The sequence below is a fragment of the Somniosus microcephalus genome, chromosome 1 (genome assembly GCF_052327205.1).
Source record: "Somniosus microcephalus isolate GS21.2 chromosome 1, FLI_Smic_1.0, whole genome shotgun sequence".
NCBI lineage: Eukaryota > Metazoa > Chordata > Chondrichthyes > Squaliformes > Somniosidae > Somniosus > Somniosus microcephalus.
This window is the reverse complement of record NC_140987.1, coordinates 52,365,208-52,387,474: the sequence shown is the minus strand read 5'-3', so window position 1 is coordinate 52,387,474 and position 22,267 is coordinate 52,365,208. Positions and strand designations below refer to the sequence as shown.

The 22,267-nt window shown below is 44.5% G+C and overlaps 1 protein-coding gene across 5 annotated transcripts in view; it reads left to right on the top strand.

The window, feature by feature from the left end:
• The window catches only part of casp3b (caspase 3, apoptosis-related cysteine peptidase b), a 74,405-nt gene extending 70,324 nt beyond the window's left edge, over positions 1–4,081 (top strand). For 4 of the 5 annotated variants that reach the window (XM_085981032.1, XM_085981100.1, XM_085980996.1 and 1 more), the window contains one exon: positions 2,045–4,081. In XM_085981032.1, the coding sequence (XP_085837158.1) occupies positions 2,045–2,271 (227 nt within the window). In that variant the 3' untranslated portion in view covers positions 2,272–4,081. The remainder of the gene's footprint in view (positions 1–2,044) is intronic. The other variant, XM_085981131.1, reaches the window with a different exon arrangement.
• The last annotated feature ends 18,186 nt before the right edge of the window (positions 4,082–22,267 follow it).

The following is a 22,267-nucleotide window of genomic DNA, read 5'->3' as shown; positions in this document are numbered from 1 at the left end:
GTCTGCAATGTTTTTTTGAGCCCATGTTGTTAAGAAAAAAGTACAAATCTATATGCAGGAAACTTTGTGCTATCCGGCACCCACGGGACCGAGCTGCTGCCGTTCCCTCAAAACTGCCGTACACTCTAGAGTTATCTGACAACAATCACTGTTGCTTAGCAACAGCTTCTAAACACTCGGGTGTGGCTGCAAGCCTCTGTGAAATGAGCGGATTTTGTCTGTTTTTTGTACACTGTCCGAACAATTTTTGTCTGACCAAAAAATAAACACGCCTATGACACTCCCCTAATCATAAATTGGGGATTATGAGCTCTTATTGAGTTTACTGTATAAAGCATAACTAATGCTTCTTGGATTATTTTGTCACTGATGTGTTGCTTTGATGTCATTACATTTGAGATTGGATTAATTTATTAACTTACTAGCTGGGGAGCCCCCCTCTCCCTGTCATGTCCTCTCCCTGTCCTATCCCTCCCTCCCCTCTCTCCCCTCCCCTCTCTCCCTCCTCCCCTCTCCCCCACTCCCCTCTGTCCCTCTCTCCGGCCCCTCCCCCTGCCTAGCGAGCCCCGCGTTGCGAGGGCAATTTTGGGGCGCGAGGGCAATTTTGGGGCGTTTGGTCTCCCTGCCCCTGTCATGTCCTCTCCCTGTCCTATCCCTCCCTCCCCTCTCCCTCCCTCCCCTCTCCCTCCCTTCCCTCCCCTCCCCGCTCCCCCACTCCCCTCTGTCCCTCTCTCCGGCCCCTCCCCCTGCCTAGCGCCTGAGGTCCGGTGCCGTTGCTGAGGTCCCCCGCGTATCGCGCGGCTGATGGACGGCCGCTGCGTGCGGGCGGGCGGCGCATGCGCGGTGAGTGCGGGCGGCGCATGCGCGGTCGGTGCGAGCGGCCCGCAGGAGCCGGCAAGGCCGTTAGCGAGCGGGAAACTTCGGGCGGCGCGCCCACACTCCGTCCGCGACACCTGAGAGGGGGAAACAGAGAGGGAAGAGGAGAGAGGGAAGAGGAGAAGGAGAGAGAGGGAAGAGGAGAAGGAGAGAGAGGGAAGAGAAGGAGAGAGAGAGAGAGAAATTTTTTCAGCTTCAGGCCCCGAGTCCCCCCTGCGCGAGGGTGAGGAGGAGGGGGGGGGGGGTTGCTAAACACAATATAAAACTCAAATAAATTGTTAATTAATTGCCTAACACATAATTGAAATATTTACCTTAGTTCCCTAACACACAGAAAGTGTGGGGGAAAAAATCGTGGAAAATCAAGATGGCGGCCACTCACCTCGGTTCAGAAGGATAAGGCCCGCCCACACACGCACCGATTGGTCGACCGGTCAGGTCACCGAAGCGTAGGATTGGTCAATCGTCGAGTCACTCGACACTCAACTGTAGGAAGACCTCGACGTCACACGGTCGCTAATGAGATGCTAATGAGCGGAACGCTGAACGTTTTTGGGATACCGCGGGCGGGATTTTTGTCCGGCCGAAACGTAAATACGCCTATGACCGGTCCGGAATCGCAAGCTTTCTTTTGAGGCGACGCGCGCGTCGGTACGCTCTGTAACTTCCAAACGTATAGAGACCAGGCGGACAGACAAACAGACAGACATCGGGACAGACAGAAGAGCCGCTTTATATATATAGATAATTGGGACCTATTTTTTTTCCAAAAGACCCTCTTAACGCACATCACTTCTGATTTTTAATGCAGAGAAAGCTTAGCCTTTCTCTTTAAATTTTAGCAAAGATTTTCTCCAATTTTCTAGCTGAGAAGGTTGGCAGGGTCCTACCCAGGCCTCTGGTTAATGCATAGATCTTATTTTCATCTCTCTAGGAAGTGTAACCTGTTTCTGTAGCTCAACTAATATTTCTTTCACACCTCTATCTCCTCATTATACAAATGTATTTCAGGGGAAAGATAGTTAAGATATATTAACACTAAACATTTCAGGAACTAGTGCGAACACGTGAAGCTAATCTCCAAGTGTATTTATTGTGTGGATATTGCATTTAGATTTTTATTTGGGAAGTTTTCTAATGAAATTGTGTGACATTTTATCTTTTCCAGGTTATTTCTCTTGGCGAAATACAAGCAATGGTTCATGGTTTATTCAGTCATTATGCCATGTACTGGATAAGTATGGCAAGAAACTTGAGCTCATGCAGCTGCTTACCAGAGTCAACTACAGAGTGGCAATGGCATTTGAATCCAACACAGATGCAGTGAGCTCCTGTGCAAAGAAGCAAATCCCTTGCATTATGTCTATGCTAACAAAAGAACTTTACTTTAGTTAAGACCTCTGTGGAAATGTGTGAACATTTCTCCGATTGTATCCAGATCCATTCCAAAAGTAACTGCTTTCTCTACACCTTGTAATAATTTACCTGCCAGCAGAGAAATGGCCGTTTTAACCAAAATAGCCAATCAGAGAGATTTTTGGTTCTGGTTATTTTGATTAAATGAATACATCTTCTCAAACCTGTTCAGTTAAATTGTTGAATATAACTTCTTTCCAGTAATTTTGAAAATCAAGTTTATTTTTGAGTTTCATTGTAGAGAGCAACTTGCTAGGTTTTATTGAACTTTATTCTTGAAGTGTATTTTTTTAATTTTAAAAAAAGGACTTGCAATTTACAAATTACTAGTAAAGTTGCTTTTGATAAAATTGTGTTTTGAGGATTTTGAGGTACCATGTGCGTATATGAATAGGTACAATGTGTTCAAGTACTATACATCAATTTTTCACAACTACGAGGAATCCCAGTGGGGAACAACTAAGTGCACATGCTGGAGAACTATGTGTAGCTTTACTGTCTTTCAAATGTGTTAAACTTTCTCACCAACATCTTAACAAAACAATGGCCAGTACATTCTGTTGTTTCAGTCTTGGCTCAGTGGTAAAACTTTCACACCTGAATCAGAAGATTGAGTGTTCAAGCTCCACTTCAGAGACGTGAACACATAAACCAGGATGATATTTATCAGTGCACTACTGAAGGAGTGCTGCACTGTCGGTTGCCATCTTTTAGATGAGACTTTAAACAGGTGGACCTAAAGGTTCCCATGGCACTATTTGAAGAGGAGCAGGGAGTTCCCCTAATGCCTTGGCTAACATTTGTTCCTCAACCTACATCACTAAAACAGACATTTATCTCATTGCTGTTTGTAGGACTTCACTATGTGCAAATTGGCTGCCATGTTTACCTACATTACAACAGTGACTACATTTCAAAAGTATTTAATTGGCTGTGAAGCATTGGGACATCCTCAGGTAGTGAAAGGCGCTATATAAATGGAACCTGGAATTTGTGAATGGAGGCAGTTTAACTAATTGTTCAGCTATTGTATATCAGAATTTTCAAGAAAATATTTTGCTGCCAACTTCAGAGTTTGGGGGGGGAAGATTCTGACCAATTTGCTTCCTTATATTAAGTTTTACATACCAAAGCCATGGTAAAAGAGCTTGTATGGCACATGCAATTCTTATAAACCAATGAAATATGAATCCATAGACTGGTGGTATTGTCATTTGGGATTTGAAGTTGGTTTATCAAATCCATCTGTACCTTTGCACAGTGTAATTGGACAGTCCTAGTACATAATTAGACTAAAATCTTGATTAGGAAACAAATTCTTGAGGGATTATACTTCTAAAACTTTTCCCTCCGTTTGTCACCATCTCAAATCTCCCACATTATTTCCTACTAACTGATGAGCATAACTTGCTCCCTGGCCTCTGCGGAGGATTCTTGAGCCCCTGTGGTAATTTATTACGGTCTAAGATGATCTGTGCCTTTTTTCTCCCATCTCTGCCTCCTGTGGAAGGGGTGGGGAGCTTGACCACTGGATTCTGCGCAGTGCTTTGATGTCATGAGCTTGCATCTTGGATCCAAACCCCTTCAGCTGTTGGTACAGCAGATTTCTACATCAGTGCATTTTCTGCCAAAAATTGGATCTTTAAAAAAAAATGAATGCAAAGGTACATGCTTTGTCTTTTTAAATATTTCAAACATTGTCAAGAGCTTGATTCTGTACACTTTTCAGCTAACAATGAAAATTGTTTAATTTAGCACCGTGCATGATTAAACTTCAAAATGCTTGAAATACTTGGGATTACTATTTTTTTAATTCATATTGATGTTGAATATTGCAATATACCGTGTCAATGTTTTTCCCATTTGCAGACACACAACAATGTTTATTTCAGTCCTGCAATGATATTACTGTGCTCAGAGGATTAATACAATAACAGCCTAGTCGTTTTTAATCCTGCTAGGCTGTTAATTACTGTATTACAAGCCTTGTAATTTAAATCATTGTCCATATAACCAGCCTGCTTTCCCACATGATGCTTTTGTAGGTACAGGGTTTGACCAAACTTGCGTTTTCGAGTGCCTTTAATGTAGAAAAAAGTCCCAATTTAGTTCTGTTTTATATAAAAGTTGTTTTTTAATCAGGTAAAATTCATTTTGAGAAAATGTTTTCATGTTTGTATGATTTTGGTATTTGTTAGTGCAGAGTTTCCGGATCAACTCTTCATTGGGGGGGGGGGAAAAAATCAGTTTTGAATCCTGTAAATGGCTGACCAGCTAATTTAGATATGAGAAGTAATTTCTTGAATTTTTGTTGTTGTTGTGGAGTATATACAAAGGATTTTGGAGTTATAAATGGTGTTGCATAAAGCAGCCCCTCTGAAGCAGGGAGGAGGCTCGTGTGAGGCATAAAAACAGAAAATGCTGAAAACACTTAGCAGGTCAGGCAGTATCTGTGGAAAGAGAAACAGTTCTGATGAAAGGTCATCGACCTGAAACGTTAACTCTGTTTCTCTCTCCAGAGGCTGCCTGACCTGCTGAGTGTTTCCAGCATTTTCTGTTGTCAGGCTTACTGGTCTATAATTCCCCGTTTTCTTTCTACCACCTTTTTTGAACAGTGGGATAACATTAGCTACCCTCCAATCCATGTGGACTGTTCCAGAGTCTATAGAATTTTGGAAGATGACCAGCAATGCATCGACTATTTCTAGGGCCACTTCCTTAAGTACCCTAGGATGTAGATTATCAGGCCCTGGGGATTTATCGGCCTTCAATCCCATCAATTTCCCTAACACCATTTCCATACACATACTGATTTCATTCAGTTCCTCACTCTCATTAGACCCTATGTTCCCCGACATCTCTAGGAGGTTATTTGTGTCCTCCTTTGTGAAGACAGAACCAAAGTATGTATTTAATTGGTCTGCCATTTCTTTGTTCCCCATTATAAATTCCCCTGATTCTGACTGCAAGGGACCTACGCTTGACTTCACCAATCTTTTTCACTTCACATATCTGTAAAAGCTTTTACAGTCAGTTTTTATGTTCTCTGCAAGCTTACTCTCATACTCTATTTTCTCCCTCTTAATTAATCCCTTTGTCCTCCTTTGCTGGATCCTAAACTGCTCCCAATCCTCAGGTTTACTGCTTTTTCTGGCCAATTTATATGAATTGTAAGCAACACTGTTCTTTGAGAGACACTTGATGATTAGTCTATGAACATTCCTACATTATAACAGTGACTACACTTCAGAAAGTACTTAATTGGCTGTAAATCGCTTTGGGACATCTTGAGGTCATGAAAGGCACTATATAAATGCAAGTCTTTCTATTAAATAATATAATTGGGGGATATTTTATGTTGGATCAGGATTTGCTATTTATATCATCCTTGGATTAAGAATCTTGTACAGGAGCATGGCTGGTATGATGCTTTTGAATTTTTGTTATCTGATTTTGCTTGGAAATCCCTCCAGGTATTACTTAATGACAGAAATGCAGTTTTTCATTGATAGATGGTCAGGGACCTTTTATAATGGATTAGTTAGTTCAAGAAATTCATGTGTCTCTTCTTCGACAGCACCTTCCAAACCTGTGATCTCTAACACTTAGAAGGACAAGGGCAGCAGGCGCATAGGGACACCACCACCTCCAAGTCACACACCATCATGACCTGGAAATATATCACCATTCCTTCATCGTCCCTGGGTCAAAATCCTGCAACTCCCTCCCTAACGGCACTATGGGAGTACCTTCACCTCATGGGCTACAGCAGTTCAAGAAGGTGGCTCACCACCTTCTCCAGGGCAGTTAGGGATGAGCAATAAATGCTGGCCTTGCCAGCGACACCTACATCCCATGAATCAATAATTTAAAAAAAATCATAGATGAATAAATTGAACAGTTGCACTTTTAATGGTTACTGTACAGTACTTGTAAATCCAGTGATCATCTGCATGCAATTTAAAAATATGACCCACCAGCAAATTACTACCACATGAATTCCATGTTTATTGTATCTGGGACTGAAATATATGAATACGGCCTAGACAAATGAAGGAACATATGCAATTCTAATTCATCTGCTTCAACTTTTGTATAATGTATTTGTACTTATTTTTAATAGTTCATGAGCATCTGGTTTTGTGTAGCTAAGTGTGCAATGACTAATAGCCATCAAGCCCACTTCTCCTACAGCCATGTACATATGGAATGTATCCCACCCACATAATCTCCTTTTGAATAAAGTTACTCACTGATTCTCAAATGTAATAAAGGGAAAATCCAGTTTATTTAAGCCATCCTCACATCTCTACTATTCAACCTTGCACTGTTGCCCTCATCTCAGTCTATACTTGCCCTGAAACCTGCAGTCTTGTTCCTAGCTGGCTATTTATCCACTTTAACTCAAGGAAGCTAATTGACTCCATTTTAGATGCTTTTGCTAGGAATCTGTTCAACAAAACTACTATCTGTTGGGGTGGGGTGGGGGAGTTTTTATTTTCTAGTTTCACTTCAGGCACAAGCAGCTTGTAATGATACTGGAAATATGACATTAGTAGCTTCCCTTATGGCCTTGTGGGTAAAAGCGCTGCCCTGTGCAGAACTTGAGCCACACAAAGCAGTAGGCCCCAGGTTTGGTTTCCAGTATGTGCTGAATTAGCTGATCTAAGCCAAGGCAGCAATTAAAATGGCCTCACTGCTCTTGGGCTTATGGGGGTGGGGGTTACAATGCTGGAAACCAACCAGAGGTCCTGCTTCTGATTGCTATCTAGTGGCTCTTGTTGGAAAATTTGTGGGTGTTGAGTGAGATAGATTTGAGCTCCGCTGCAATGCCGATTAACTTGCCAGTATTTAGTGTGTAGGTTCATATGTGAAGGATGGCCACTTTGCTGATGGACTGGAGGGCTGCCTACTACCTTTACTGGTTATCTCTGGCTTATTATTTAAGGAATATAAAGTGGTACTTGATTTGATGTGTCAGCCCTGCCGCAATGGTAGCACTCTCATCTCTGAGTCAGAAGGTTGTGGGTTGAAGCCCCGCTCTAGGAACTGAGCACATAATCCAGACTGACACTTCAATGCAGTACTGACGGAGTGCTGCACTGCCGGAGGTGCCATCTTTTGGACGAAACATTAAACTAAGGCCCCATCTGCTCTCTCGGGTGGACGTAAAAGATCCCATGGCACTATTCGAAGAAGTGCAGGGGAGTTCTTCCAGTGTCCTGGCCAATATTTATCGGTCAACCAACATCACTAAAACCGATTTATCTCATTGCTGTTGTGGGACCTTGCTATGCATAAACTGGCTGTTGTATTTCCCTGCATTACAACAGTGACTACATTCGAAAATATTTAATTGGCTGTGAAGTGTTGGGACATCCTCAGTTAATGAAAGCTGCTATCCAAATCGAAGTTTGAACATTTGTAATGTTTGTGAGTGGAGATGGTTTGACTCCGTCAGGCTAGTCAGTTTAACCTTGGTAGTGGGATAGCTTTTAGAAACAGCAATCAGGGACAAAATCAACAAGTCACTTGGATAGGGGTGGATTAATTAAGGAAAGCCAGCATAGATTTGTTAAAGGCAAATTGTGTTTAACCAACTTGATCGAGTGTTTTGATAAGATAACCGGGAGAGTTGATGAGGGTAATGCGGTTGACGTACATGGATTTCCAAAAGATGTTCAACAAAGTGCCACATGATAGGCTTGCCAGCAAAATTGAAGCCCATGGAATAAAAGGGACAGTGGCAGCATGGATACGAAATTGGCTAAGTGACAGGAAGCAGAGAGTAGTGGTGAACGGTTGTTCTTCGAACTGGAGGAAGGTATACAGTGGTTCCCATGGGGTCGGTTCTAGGACCACTGCTTTTCTTGATATATATTAATGACTTGGATGTGGGTGTACAGGGCAGAATTTCAAAATTTGCAGATGACACAATACTTGGAAGTATAGTGAACAGTGAGGAGGAGAGTGATAGACTTCAGGAAGACATAGACAGGCTGGTGAAATGGGTAGACACGTGGTAGATGAAATTTAACGCAGAAAAGCGTGAAGTGATGCATTTTGGTAGAAAGAATGAGGGGCGGACATAGAAACTAAATGATACAATCCTGAGGAGCCCGGTTTAAAATGAGGAGCCCGGTTTAAAAACCGGCGCCAAAGGCAGAGGCCCGACCAGTTCGGGGGAGGAGCAGCAGCGGAGGAGGTGAGGAGCCCGGTTTAAAAACCGGCGCCAAAGGCAGAGGCCCGACCAGTTCGGGGGAGGAGCAGCAGCGGAGGAGGTGAGGAGCCCGGTTTAAAAACCGGCGCCAAAGGCAGAGGCCCGACCAGTTCGGGGGAGGAGCAGCAGCGGAGGAGGTGAGGAGCCCGGTTTAAAAACCGGCGCCAAAGGCAGAGGCCCGACCAGTTCGGGGGAGGAGCAGCAGCCCAGGAGCGGAGCGGAGAGGCAGCAGTCGGCGAGACTCGGGGCCATTTAAAAAACAGCTGAGGCGGAAGTCCAGCTCTTGAGCTTTTTTTTCAGAAGCGGACCTGGTGGGAAGCACCCAGGTGAAAGGTATTTAAGGAGGGTGGTGGCTTAAACCCGAGTTCCTACAGAGTAGGAACCCCCACCGCCCCCCTCCTCTAACCTAGTAGTCTTTTAGCAGCTGTCTAAAAACAGAGGTCACAAATTTTTTGGTCTCAGTTTCTTTTCAGCAGGGCAGGAACCGGGAGGAGCGGGAAGTCGGCGTAGGACCAAGGGGACAAGACCGGGAAGTCAGTGAAAGACCAGGGAGGTAAGACTAACTGGTAAGTACTTTCCTCAAACCTTCCTAGAAAGTAAAACCAAAACTAGTGGGATTTGGTTAGTTTAAAAAGGAATAAGAGGAGTACAGTATACATTGGTCTAAGTAAGCTTCGGGAAAACAAAAGTCGATAAATAAACTAAAACTAGAAAATTAAAAAGTAATATAAGGGTTAAGTCATGGCAGTAGAGCTCGGACCTGTGTCATGCTCCTCCTGTAACATGTGGGAAATCAGGGACGCTTCCTGTGTCCCTGACGACTATGTGTGCGGGAAGTGTGTCCAGCTGCAGCTCATGTGGGACCGCATGACGGCCCTTGAGCTGCAGATGGACTCACTTTGGAGCATCCACGATTCTGAGAGGGGTGTGGATAGCACATTTAGTGAGTTGGTCACACCGCAGGTTAAGGCCAGCGTAGACAGTACATGGGTGACCAAAAGGCAGAGCAAGGGCAGGAAGGTAGTGCAGAAATCCCCTGGGGTTGTCTCCCTTAGCAACAGGTTCACCGTCTTAGGTACTGTTGTCGGGGGGGGTGACGCATCGGGGGAAGGCACCAGCAGCCAGGCTCATGGCACCATGACTGGCTCTGTTGCAAAGAAGGGAGGGAAAAAGAGTGGCAGGGCTATAGTAATAGGGGATTCGATTGTAAGGGGAATAGATAGGGGTTTCTGTGGTCGCGACCGAGACTCCAGGATGGTATGTTGCCTCCCTGGTGCAAGGGTCAAGGATGTCTCGGCGCGGGTGCAGAACATTCTGGAGGGGGAGGGGGAACAGCCAGTTGTCGTGATACATGTTGGTACCAACGACGTAGCTAAAAAAAGGGAAGAGGTCCTACAAGTAGAATTTAGGGAGTTAGGAGCCAAGCTAAAAAGTAGGACCTCGAAGGTAGTAATCTCTGGATTACTACCAGTGCCACGTGCTAGTAAGAGTACAGAGAACAGGATAGTTAGGCTAAATACGTGGCTTGAGCAGTGGTGTAAGAGGGAGGGTTTTAAATTTTTGAGGCATTGGAACCAGTTTTGTGGTAGGTGTGACCTATACAAAAGGGACGGTCTACACCTGTGCAGAGATGGAACTGATGTTCTCGGGGTAATTTTTGATAAAGCAGTTCGGGAGCATTTAAACTAGTATGGCAGGGGGCTAGAAACCTATGTAGTGAAATAGAGGAAAGTGAAAGGCAGACAGAAATAAATGGTAAAAGGGTGAGGAACAAAAAACAAAGGGCCAAACTAATTCATAAAAAATGTGAGCATAAAAAAAGCCTGAGGGTTTTATACCTTAATGCGAGAAGCATCAGGAACAAGGTAGATGAATTAGCTGTGGAAATAGAGGTTAATAATTATGATCTAATTGGGATTACGGAAACATGGTTGCAGGGTGAGCAGGGCTGGGAGCTTAACATACAGGGGTATTCAGTATTTAGGAAGGATCGACAAAAAAGAAAGGGAGGAGGGGTAGCATTGCTAGTAAAAGAGGGGATAAATGCAATTGAAAAGAAGGATATTAACTCAGTTAATACAGAATCTATATGGGTGGAGCTAAGAAATAGCGAGGGGCGAAAAACATTAATAGGAGTGGTATATAGGCCTCCAAATAGTAAAATAGAGGTTAGGGAGGGCATCACGAGGGAAATTAGAGAAGCGTGCAATAAGAGCACAGCTGTCATCATAGGTGACTTTAACTTACATATAGATTGGACTAGCCTAATCAGTAAAAATAATGAGGAGGAGGAATTCCTTGAGTGTTTAAGGGATGGTTATCTGGATCAATATGTCGAGGAACCAACTCGGGAACAGGCTATATTGGACTGGGTACTGTGCAATGAGAAGGGACTAATCAGTAATCTTGTTGTACGGGGACCCTTGGGTCAGAGCGATCATAACATGATCGATTTCTCACTCGAAATGGAGAGCGAAGAAATTGACTCAGAGACTAAGGTCCTGAATTTAAACAAGGGGAATTATGATGCCATGAGACGGGAACTGAGTAGGTCTGATTGGACAACGTTCCTGGGAGGACTGGAGGTAGATAAACAATGGCAAACATTTAAAGATAGAATGACAAAATTGCAAAAATTGTTTATACCAATCTGGCATAAAAGGAAATCTAAAAAGGTGACTCAACCGTGGATAACAGGGGAAATTAGAGACAGCATAAAATCCAAAGATAGGGCGTATAAAATAGCCAAAAAAAGCGCCAGAGCGGAAGATTGGGAACAGTTTAAGATAGAGCAAAGGAGGGCAAAGGGCATGATCAAGAGGGGCAAAATAGCTTACGAAAACAAGCTGGCGGAAAATATAAAAACTAACTCCAAAAGCTTTTATAAATATATCAAAAGGAAAAGACTGGTGAAAACCAAAGTTGGTCCATTGCAGTCAGATACGGGGGAATATATAATGGGAAATAAGGAAATGGCAGATCAACTAAATGCATACTTTGGGTCAGTCTTTACGAAGGAAGACACAAAAAACCTCCCTGGGATATCGGGAAAAATAGGGACATTGGCAAAGGAGGAACTGACGCAAATCAATATCTCTAAGGATATGGTGTTAAGGAAGCTAAAGGGATTGAAGGTGGACAAATCCCCAGGGCCTGATAACATGCATCCTAGGGTACTGAAGGAGGTGGCCCTAGAGATAGCGGATGCACTAAGGATGATTTTTCAGAATTCATTAGACTCGGGAACAGTGCCGATGGATTGGAGGGTAGCTAACGTTACCCCACTATTCAAAAAGGGGGGTAGGGAAAAAGCAGGTAATTACAGACCTGTAAGCCTTACATCAGTTGTGGGCAAAATGCTGGAGTCCATCATTAAGGATGAAATAGCGGAGCACTTAGCAAATGGGGACAGGATAGGACAGAGTCAACATGGATTTACAAAGGGTAAATCGTGCTTGACTAATCTATTGGAATTTTTTGAGGGAGTAACTGGTAGAATAGATGGGGGAGAGCCAGTAGATGTGGTGTACCTGGACTTCCAAAAGGCCTTCGATAAGGTCCCACATAAAAGATTAGCATGGAAAATTGAGGCTCATGGGATAAAGGGGAAAGTTTTGGCGTGGATAGGGAACTGGCTGTCAGATAGAAAACAGAGAGTTGGAATAAACGGCTCATTTTCTGAATGGCAGGCAGTAACAAGTGGGGTACCACAGGGATCTGTCCTGGGCCCCCAGCTGTTCACAATTTACATTAATGACCTGGATCAGGGAGTCGGATGCAGCATTTCCAAATTTGCAGACGACACTAAACTAGGAGGGGGGGTGGGCTCAGAGGAAGAGACCAGGAAGCTCCAGAGCGATTTGGACAGACTGGGCGATTGGGCGGATAAATGGCAGATGCACTATAATGTGGACAAGTGCGAAGTTATCCACCTTGGGTGCAGGAACGGGAGGGCAAATTATTATTTAAATGGCAATAGATTGGGAGAGGGGGAAGTACAGAGAGACCTGGGTGTTCTTGTACACCAGTCACTGAAGGCGAGCATGCAGGTGCAACAGGCGGTCAAGAAGGCAAACGGTATGCTGGCCTTCATAGCAAAAGGGTTAGAATACAGGAACAGGGATACCTTGCTGCAGCTGTACAGGGCACTGGTGAGACCACACCTCGAGTACTGTGTACAGTTTTGGTCGCCTCATCTGAGGAAGGATGTTCTTGCCATGGAGGGGGTGCAGCGGCGATTCACCAGGCTGATACCAGGAATGGCGGGAATGACCTATGAGGAGAGACTATGTAGTTTAGGGATGTACACACTGGAGTTTAGAAGATTGAGAGGGGACCTCATAGAAGTGTATAAAATTCTGACAGGTCTAGACAGACTGGATGCAGAAGGAATGTTTCCCTTGGCGGGTGAGAACAGAACTAGAGGACATAATTTAAGGATAAGGGCTAAACCATTTAGGACAGAGATGAGGGGGAATTTCTTCACTCAGAGAGTGGTGAACCTGTGGAACTCATTGCCACAGAGGGCAGTGTACGCCAGCTCATTAAATATATTTAAGAGGGAATTAGATATATTTCTACGGGCAAAAGGGGTTAAGGGTTACGGAGAGAAGGCGGGGACGGGATACTGAATTAAAGGATCAGCCATGATCTCATCGAATGGCGGAGCAGGCACGAAGGGCCGAATGGCCTACTCCTGCTCCTATCTTCTATGTATCTATGTATCTATGTAAAGGGGGTGCACGAACAGAGACCTGGGGGTATGTGTGCATAAATTGTTAAAGGTGGCAGGGCAGGTTGAGAAAGCAGTTTAAAAGGCTTATGGGATCCTGGGCTTCGTAAATAGAGGTATAGTGTACAAAAGTGTGGAAATTATGATGAACCTGTATAAAACACTGGTTTGGCCCCAACTGGAGTACTGTGTCCAATTCTGGATTGAGAGGAGATTTGATAGAGATGTTCAAAATCATGAGGGGTTTGGACAGAGTAGATAGAGGGAAACTTCCCATTGGCAGAGGGTTGAGAACCAGAAGACACAGATTTAAGGTGATTGGCAAAAGAACCAAAGGCGACGTAAGAAAAAACTTTTTTACGCAGCGAGTGGTTAAGATCTGGAATGTACTGCCTGAAGGGGTGGTGGAGGCAGACTCAATTTTATCTTTCAAAGGGGAGTTGGATAAGTATCTGAATGAAAAAAAATTGCAGGGCTACAGGGAAAGGGCAGGGGAGTGGGACTAGCTGAGAGTCGGCATGGGCTTGACGGGCTGAATGGCCTTCTTCCGTGCTGTAACCATTCTATGATTCTATAATTGTTCAGTGACTTCAAAAAAGCACTTCCTTGGCTGTGAAATGCTTTGGGATGTCCTGAGATCATCAAAGGTGTTATAAGTTATTTTTTATTCTTGTGCTGCATGTTGGTTGAATATTACAAGTCGCAAGCCCAGTGTTGTTTTACCAATTCAACCACAAGGTGGTGCCAGAATTTTGAATTCAGCTCAAACTGTAAGGTAGCAAAAGAAATTCCACAAATCATTTCTGTGTTGACAAAAGAACTTCATTAGTACTGTGGTTTTGTTTAGCTGTGCAAAACTCAACCTGTATTAATATGCACACAGGCCCAAAGAATTTGCATACTACATTATCAAACTCAAAATATGTTTAATATTGCTTTCCAATTGTATGCATTGATTCCATCATTAGTAACATTGGCATTTACGAAAGCATGTTGGTACTAAACATACAGACCAGACATGGGGCTTTCAGTTTGCACTATATGATGAGGCAATTCCAGCATACTCCTTTTGAAAACTTGACTCACCTACTATGGATACAGTACTATTAATTTATTAAAGCATAATCATTTGGGGTCATAATTGGATTCTGGCATTCATTTATAATTATTTCTAACAGCATATTTTGAAAAAAAGTGTTTTTAAATTAATTTCAAATTCAACTAGAACTGGCAAAACAGTGAAAAAATGTCACTCTGCACGGTGCTAGTACACTGCTAATCCCAGGATCAACATCCGTTGCCATCCTTTGCTCTTTTCCCCCCCAGTCTCCTCTCTTCTGCTGTTTAAGTTCCCCTGGCTCTAATAGTGGGCGCATTTTATCCCTAGCTGTAAGTTTAAGCTGCAAGGTTAAAGTTACCTGAACCCACTGCCCATCCCCCGACCATGCCTGTTCTTTGCTCTCAGTGAGCACTGGCTCTTCACTTAAACTTAGCTCCCAAATTCTGCCGTCAAGACTATGCTTCTCCCCTAGACTGGTGATCTAGTGACTAGTGGATTGCAAGTGATGCTCGGGGCCAGGGATCACGAGAGTATCAGTGCTAATTTGATCCTGTGAGAGACAACATCATTCATGTCCGAGGCCGGGACCCAGGAGCGAGGTCAAGGCCCAGGAGTGGCGCAGCGTGGACCAGCAGCAGGGTCAGGGCCCAGGGAAGGTGCAGCACGGGCCAACAACGCGGTCGGCAGGACCACAAAGCATCCTACGAAACCCAGGTAGAGAGGAGGACAGTAGGAGTATGTTTGTGTGTGTGTGCTAGGCCGATGTAGCTGAGCCTGGTCTCCAATCGTCTTGGATCCCCTTGCCATTGGACCAAGACCTTGCTCTGTCAAGCCTGTGTGGTAGCTGGTGTGCAACGGCCACCCCACGTTAAAAGAATTCACGCACAGGCATCTTCCACCCTTTAAAATGAAGTTCGGGACCTGGAACGTCAGGACCCTCATGGACTGCCTAAGAAGAATCCCAGGATCGCAACTTGCTGCATCAGTTTTAACTGTACAGTGAACAGGAAAACTCAATTAATTCTCCTGTATTTGCTGAAAATGCTGATGTAGGGAATGTTACAGCAAAAAAGTTTATTATAAAAGGGTTCCACTATACCTGTTTTGCAAAACACTAACAAAATCTTGATTGGGTTGGCCAGGGAGAGGAGGATAATTGCTGTGCCTGCCATGTGTAATGACATTGTAAATGCATTCAAAAAGATTAATGTGATTCCAATTTTGCCAGCAATAGCGTCACAGTAATCCTTCCCCCATAGCTATAATGGCTGTGAGCTCAGGAAATCTGTTGAGGTGGACAACAAATCCTGGCAGCTGATCAAAGCACAAAAGGTGATAGGCTTATGATACAATCAGTTCAGGGATTTTTTAATGTAATTTTTCTACCACTTCCACTGAAAACTGATACTGGTTATATTTAATAATGCATGCCACAGAGTTAGCATTGTAGGTGTTAAAATGACAACAGTCATTTATGGTAATACATGTTGCCAGACGTCCACTGTTACAAGAAGACTGGTAAATGTAATCAAGGGGGAATTTTCAACTGACTTACATAGAAACATAGAAGATAGGAGCAGGAGTAGGCCATTCGGCCCCTCGAGCCTGCTCCGCCATTCAATGAGATCATGGCTGATCATCCAAATTCAGTACCCTGAAATATATCTAACTCCTTCTTGAATATATTTAATGAATTGGCCTCAACTGCCTTCTGTGGTAGAGAATTCCACAGGTTCACCACTCTCTGGGTGAAGAAATTCCTCCTCATCTCAGTCCGAAATGCCTTACCCCTTATCCTTAGACTGTGACCCCTGGTTCTGGACTCCCCCACCATCGGGAACATCCTTCCTGCATCTAGTCTGTCTAGTCCTGTTAGAATTTTATAAGTTTCAATGAGATCCCCTCTCATTCTTCTAAACTCTAGCGAATATAAGCCCAATCGGCCTAATCCCTATTCATACTTCATTCCTGTCATCCCAGGTATCAGTCTGGTGAATCTTCGCTGCACTCCCTCCATGGCAAGAACATCCTTCCTCACATAAGACGACCAGAACTGCACACAATACTCAAGGTGTGGTCTCACCAAGGTCCTGTACAACTGCAGCAAGACATCCTTGCTCCTGTACTCGAATCTTCTCGCTATGAAGGTCAACATACCATTTGCCTTCTTAACCGCCTGCTGCACCTGCATGCTTACCTTCAGCGACTGGTGCACAAGGACACCCAGGTATCATTGCACTTCCCCTTTTCCCAATCTATTGCCGTTCAGATAATAATCTGCCTTCCTGTTTTTGCCACCAAAGTGGATAACCTCGCATTTATCCACATTATACTGCATCTGCCCAATCGCCCAACCTGTCCAAATCATACTGGAGTTTCTCTGCATCCTCCTCACAGCACACACGCCCACCCAGCTTTGTGCCATCTGCAAACTTGGAGATATTACATCTAGTTCCCTCGTCTAGATCATTAATATATATTGTGAATAACGGGTCCTAGCACCGATCCCTGCAGTACCCCACTAGTCACTGCCTGCCACTCGGAAAAAGAACCGTTTATTCCAACTCTTTGCTTCCTGTCTGCCAACCAGTTTTCTATCCAAGTCAGTACCTTACCCCCAATCCCATGTGCTTTAACTTTGCACGCTAATCTCTTATGTGGGACCTTATCGAAAGCCTTCTGAAAGTCCAAATACACCACATCCACTGGTTCTCCCTTATCTATTCTACCAGTTAGATCCTCAAAAAATTCCAGTAGATTAGTCAAGCATGATTTACCTTTTGTAAATCCATGTTGACTTTGTCCGATCCTGTCACTGTTTTCCAAATGCTCTGCTATTACATCTTTTATAATGGACTCTAGCATTTTCCCCACTACCGATGTCAGGCTTACTGGTCTATAATTCCCCGTTTTCTCTCTACCACCTTTTTTGAATAGTGGGGTTACATTAGCTACCCTCCAATCCATGGGAACTGTTCCAGAGTTACTTTGATAACCATAACATTGCACTGAGAATGTTCTATGTGTGGCAGTTTTGAAGAAATATTTAAATAATATACAAACTGTGGTCTGTGAGGGCACCCACACATGTCAGGAGTCCATTTTCATCCATCAGGCAAATCATAGAATCATAAAGTGACATAGCACAGAAGGAGGCCATTTGGCCCATCATGCCTTTGCTGGCTCTTTGAAAGAGCTATCCAATTAGTCCCATTCCCCTGGTTCTTTTGTCAATTTTGTGTCCTCTGGTTACCGACCCTTCTACCACTGCAAACAGTTTCTCCTTATTTACTCTAACAAAACTTCATGCTTTTGAACACCTCTATTAAATCTCCCCTTAACCTTCTCTGCTCTAGAATCATGGAATCATACAGCACAGAAGGAGGCCATTCGGCCCATCGTGCCTGTGCCGGCTCTTTGGTAGAGCTAGCCAATTAATCCCACTCCCCTGCTCTTTCCCCATCGCCCTGTCATTTTTTTCCCCTTCATTACAACAGTGACTACACTTCAAAAGTATTTCATTGGCTGTAAAGTACTTTGAGATGTCCGGAGGTCGTGAAAGGTGCTATGCAAATGCAAGTCTTTCTTTCTTTCTTCAAATATTTATCCAATTCTCTTTTGAATGTTACTATTGAAGCTGCTTCCACCACCTTTTCAGCCAGTACATTCCAGATCACAACTCACTGTGTAAAAAAATGTCGCCTCATGTAAGCTCTTTTTATTTTGCCAATTATCTTAAATCTGTATCCTTTGGTTACCGACCCTTCTACCACCGGAAACGATTTCTCCTTATTTACTGGGTAGCATAGTGGCTGTGTTACTGGACTAGTAATCCAGAGGCCTGGACTAATGATCCAGAGGCATGTGTTACAATCCCACTGTGGTAGTTGGGGAATTTAAATTCAGTTAATTAAATCAATCTGGAATCAGTAATGGTGACCATGAAACTACCGGATTGTCATAAAAACCTAACTGGTTCACTAATGTCCTTTAGGGAAGGAAACCTGCTGTCCTTACCCAGTCTGGCCTATATCTGACTCCAGACCCACAGCAATATGGTTAACTCTTAACTGTTCTCTGAAATGGCCTAGCAAGCCACTCAGTTGTAGCGAATTGCTATGAAAAAGTCTAATAAGAATAAAACTGGACAGACCACCTGGCATTGACTTAGCCATCAGATTCGGACACGAGAAAGACACACCCAGCCCAGTCGACCCTGCAAAGTCCTCCTCACTAACATCCGAGGACTTGTGCCAAAATTGGGAGAGCTGTCCCACAGACTAGTCAAGCAACAGCCTGACACAGTCAAACTCACAGAATCATACCTTTCAGCCAACGTCCCAGACTCCTCAATCACCATCCCTGGGTTTGTCCTGTCCTACTGGCAGGACAGACCCGCCAGGGGTGGCGGCACAGTGGTATAGAGTTGGGAGGCAGTGGCCCTGGGGGTCCTTAACATTAACTCCAGACCCCATGAAGTCTCATGGCATCAGGTCAAACATAGGCAAGAAAACAACAACAACAATAACTTGTATTTATATAGCGCCTTTAACGTAGTAAAACGTCCCAAGGCGCTTCACAGGAGTATTAACAAACAAGATTTGACATCGAGCCACATAAGGAGATATTTGGGCAGAGAGGTAGATTTTAAGGAGCGTCTTAAAGGAGGAAAGAGAGGCAGAGAGATTTAACCTCCTGCTGAGGTTTAACCACCTACTGCCTTCCCTCAGCTGATGAATCAGTACTCCTCCACGCTGAACACTGCTTGGAGGTAGCAAGGGCACGGAATGTACTCTGGGTGGGGGACTTCAATGTCCATCACCAAGAGTGGCTCAGTAGCACCACTACTGACCGAGCTGGCCGAGTCCTGAAGGACATAGCTGCCAGACTGGGCCTAGAGCAGGTGGTGAGAGAACCAACACAAGGGAAAAATCTACTTGACCTCGTCCTCACCAATCTACCTGTCGCAGATGCATCTGTCCATGACAGTATTGGTAGGAGTGACCGCCGCACAATCTTTGTGGAGACAAAGTCCCGTCTTTACACTGAGGACATCATCGTATTGTGTGGTAAATGGGATAGATTCACAACAGATCTAGCAGCTCAAAACTGGGCATCCATGAGGTGCTGTGGGCCATCAGCAGCAGCAGAATTGTATTCTACCACAATCTGTAATCTCCTTGCCCGGCAAATCCCTCACTCTACCATTACCATCAAACTAGGCGACCAACCCTGATTCAATGAAGAATGTAGAGGAGCATGCCAGGAGGAGCACCAGGTGTACCTAAAATGAGGTGCCTATCTGGTGAAGCTACAGCACAGGACTACATGCATGCTAAACAGCAGAGACAGCATGCTATAGACAGGGCTAAGTGATCCCACAATCAACGGATCAGATCAAAGCTCTGTAGTCCTGCCACATCCAATTGTGAATGTTGGCGGACAACTAAACAACCAACATGAGGAGGAGGCTCCATGAATATCCCCATCAGTGATGGTGGAGCCCAGCACGTGAGTGCAAAAGACAAGGCTGAAGCATTCGCAACCATCTTCAGCCAGAAGTGCCGAGTGGATGATCCATATCGGCCTCCTCCTGAGGTCCCCCCCATCACAGATCCCAGTCTTCAGCCAATTTGATTCACTCCACGTGATATCAAGAACTGCTGATTGTACTGGATACAGCAAAGGCTATGGGCCCCGACAACATCCCCGCTGCAGTGCTGAAGACTTATGCTCCAGAACTAGCCGCATCTCTAGCCACACTGTTCCAGTATAACTACAACACTGATATCTACCCGACAAAGTGGAACATTTTCCAGGTCCCGTCCACAAAAAGCAGGACAAATCCAATCCGGCCAATTACCGCCCCATCAGTCTACTCTCCATCATCGGCAAAGTGATGGAAGGTGTCGTCGACAGTGCTATCAAGCGACACTTACTCAACAATAACTTGCTATCCGATGCCCAGTTTGGGTTCTGCCAGGATCACTCGGCTCCAGACCGCATTACAGCTTTGTTCCAAACATGGACAAAAGAGCTGAATTCCAGAGGTGAGGTGAGAGTGACTGCGCTTGACATCAAGGGAGCATTTGACCGAGTGTGGCACCAATTGAAGTCATTGGGGATCAGTGCAAAAACTGGCTGGAATCATACCTAGCACAAAGGAAGATGGTTGTGGTTGTTGGAGGCCAATCATCACAGCCTCAGGACATCGCTGCAGGAGTTCCTCAGGGCAGTGTCCTAGGCCCAACCATCTTCAGCTGCTTCATCAATGACCTTCCCTCCATCATAAGGTCAGAAGTGGGGATGTTTGCTGATGATTGCACAATGTTCCACTCCATTCACAATTTCTCAGATAATGAAGCAGCCCGTGCCCACATGCAGCAAGACCTGGAGAACATTCAGGCAGCCCATCCACCATCTTAAACATTCACTCCCTCCATCACCAGTACATTGTAGCTGTAATGTGTACCATCTACTAGATGCACTGCAGCAACTCACCAGGGCTTCTTCAACAGCACCTCCCAAACCAGCTATCTCTACCACCTATAAGGACAAGGGCAGCAGATGCATGGGAACACCACCACCTCTAAGTTCCCCTTCAAGAACTGCGAGGGGTGACCTAATAGACGTCTTTAAAATTATGAAAGGTTTTGATGGAGCAGACACAGAGAGAGTATTTCCACTTGTGGGGAAGAGCAAAACTAGAGGCCATCAATATAAGATAGTCACCAAGAAATCAAATAGGTAATTCAGAAGAAACTTCTTTACCCAGAAAGTGGTGAGAATGTGGAACTCGCTACCACAGGGAGTGGTTGAGACAAATAGTATTTAAGGGGAGGCTAGACAAGCATATGAGGGAGAAGGGAATAGAGGGTTATTCTGATAACGTTAGATGAGGAAAGATGGGAGGAGGCTCGAGTGGAGCATAAACACTGGCATAGACTGGTTGGGCCAAATGGCCTGTTTCTGTGCTGTATATCCTACGTAATTCTATATAAGTCACACACCATTCTGACGGAAATATATCGCCGTCCCTTCATCGTTGCTGGGTCAAAATCATGGAACTCCCTACCTAACAGCACTGTGGGAGTACCTTCACCAAATGGACTGCAGCGATTCAAGAAGGAGGCTCACCACCACCTTCTCAAGGGCAACTAGGGATGGGCAATAAATGCTGGCCTTGCCAGTAATGTCCACATCTCGCGAATGAAAAAAAATCTCTAGCAAAACCATTCATGATTTTGAACAGCTCCATCAAATCTCCTCTTAACCTTCTCTGCTCTAAGGAGAACAACCCCAGCTTCTCCAGTCTAGCCACATAACTGAAGACCCTCATCCCTGGTACCATTCTAGTAAATCTCTTCTGCACCCTCTCCAAGGCCTTGACATCCTTCCTAAAGTGTGGTGCCCAGAATTGAACATAATATTCCAGCTGAGGCCTAACCAGTGTTTTATAAAGGTTTAGCATAACCTCCTTGCTTTTGTACTCTATTCCTCTATTAATAAAGCCAAGGATCCCATATGCTTTTTTCACAGCCTTCTCAACTTGCCCCGCCACCTTCAAAGATTTGTGTGCGTACACCCCCAGCTCTCTCTGTTCCTGCAAAATTCTACCATTTCGTTTATATCGCCTCTCCTCATTCTTCTGACCAAAATGTATCACTTCACACTTCTCAGCGTTAAATTGCATCTGCCTTGTGTCTGCCCATTTCACCAGTCTGGCTAAGTCTTCCTGACACCTACTACTATCCTCCTTACTGTTTACTACATTTTCAAGTTTCGTGTCATCTGCAAACTTTGAAATTATGCCCTGTGTACCCAAGTCTGGTCATTAATATATAGCAAGAAGAGCAGAGGTCCTTATACCGACCCATGAGGGACAACACTGCACACTCCCCTCCAGTCTGAGAAAGAACCGTTCACCACTACTCTCTGCTTTCTGTCTCTTAACCAATTTCAT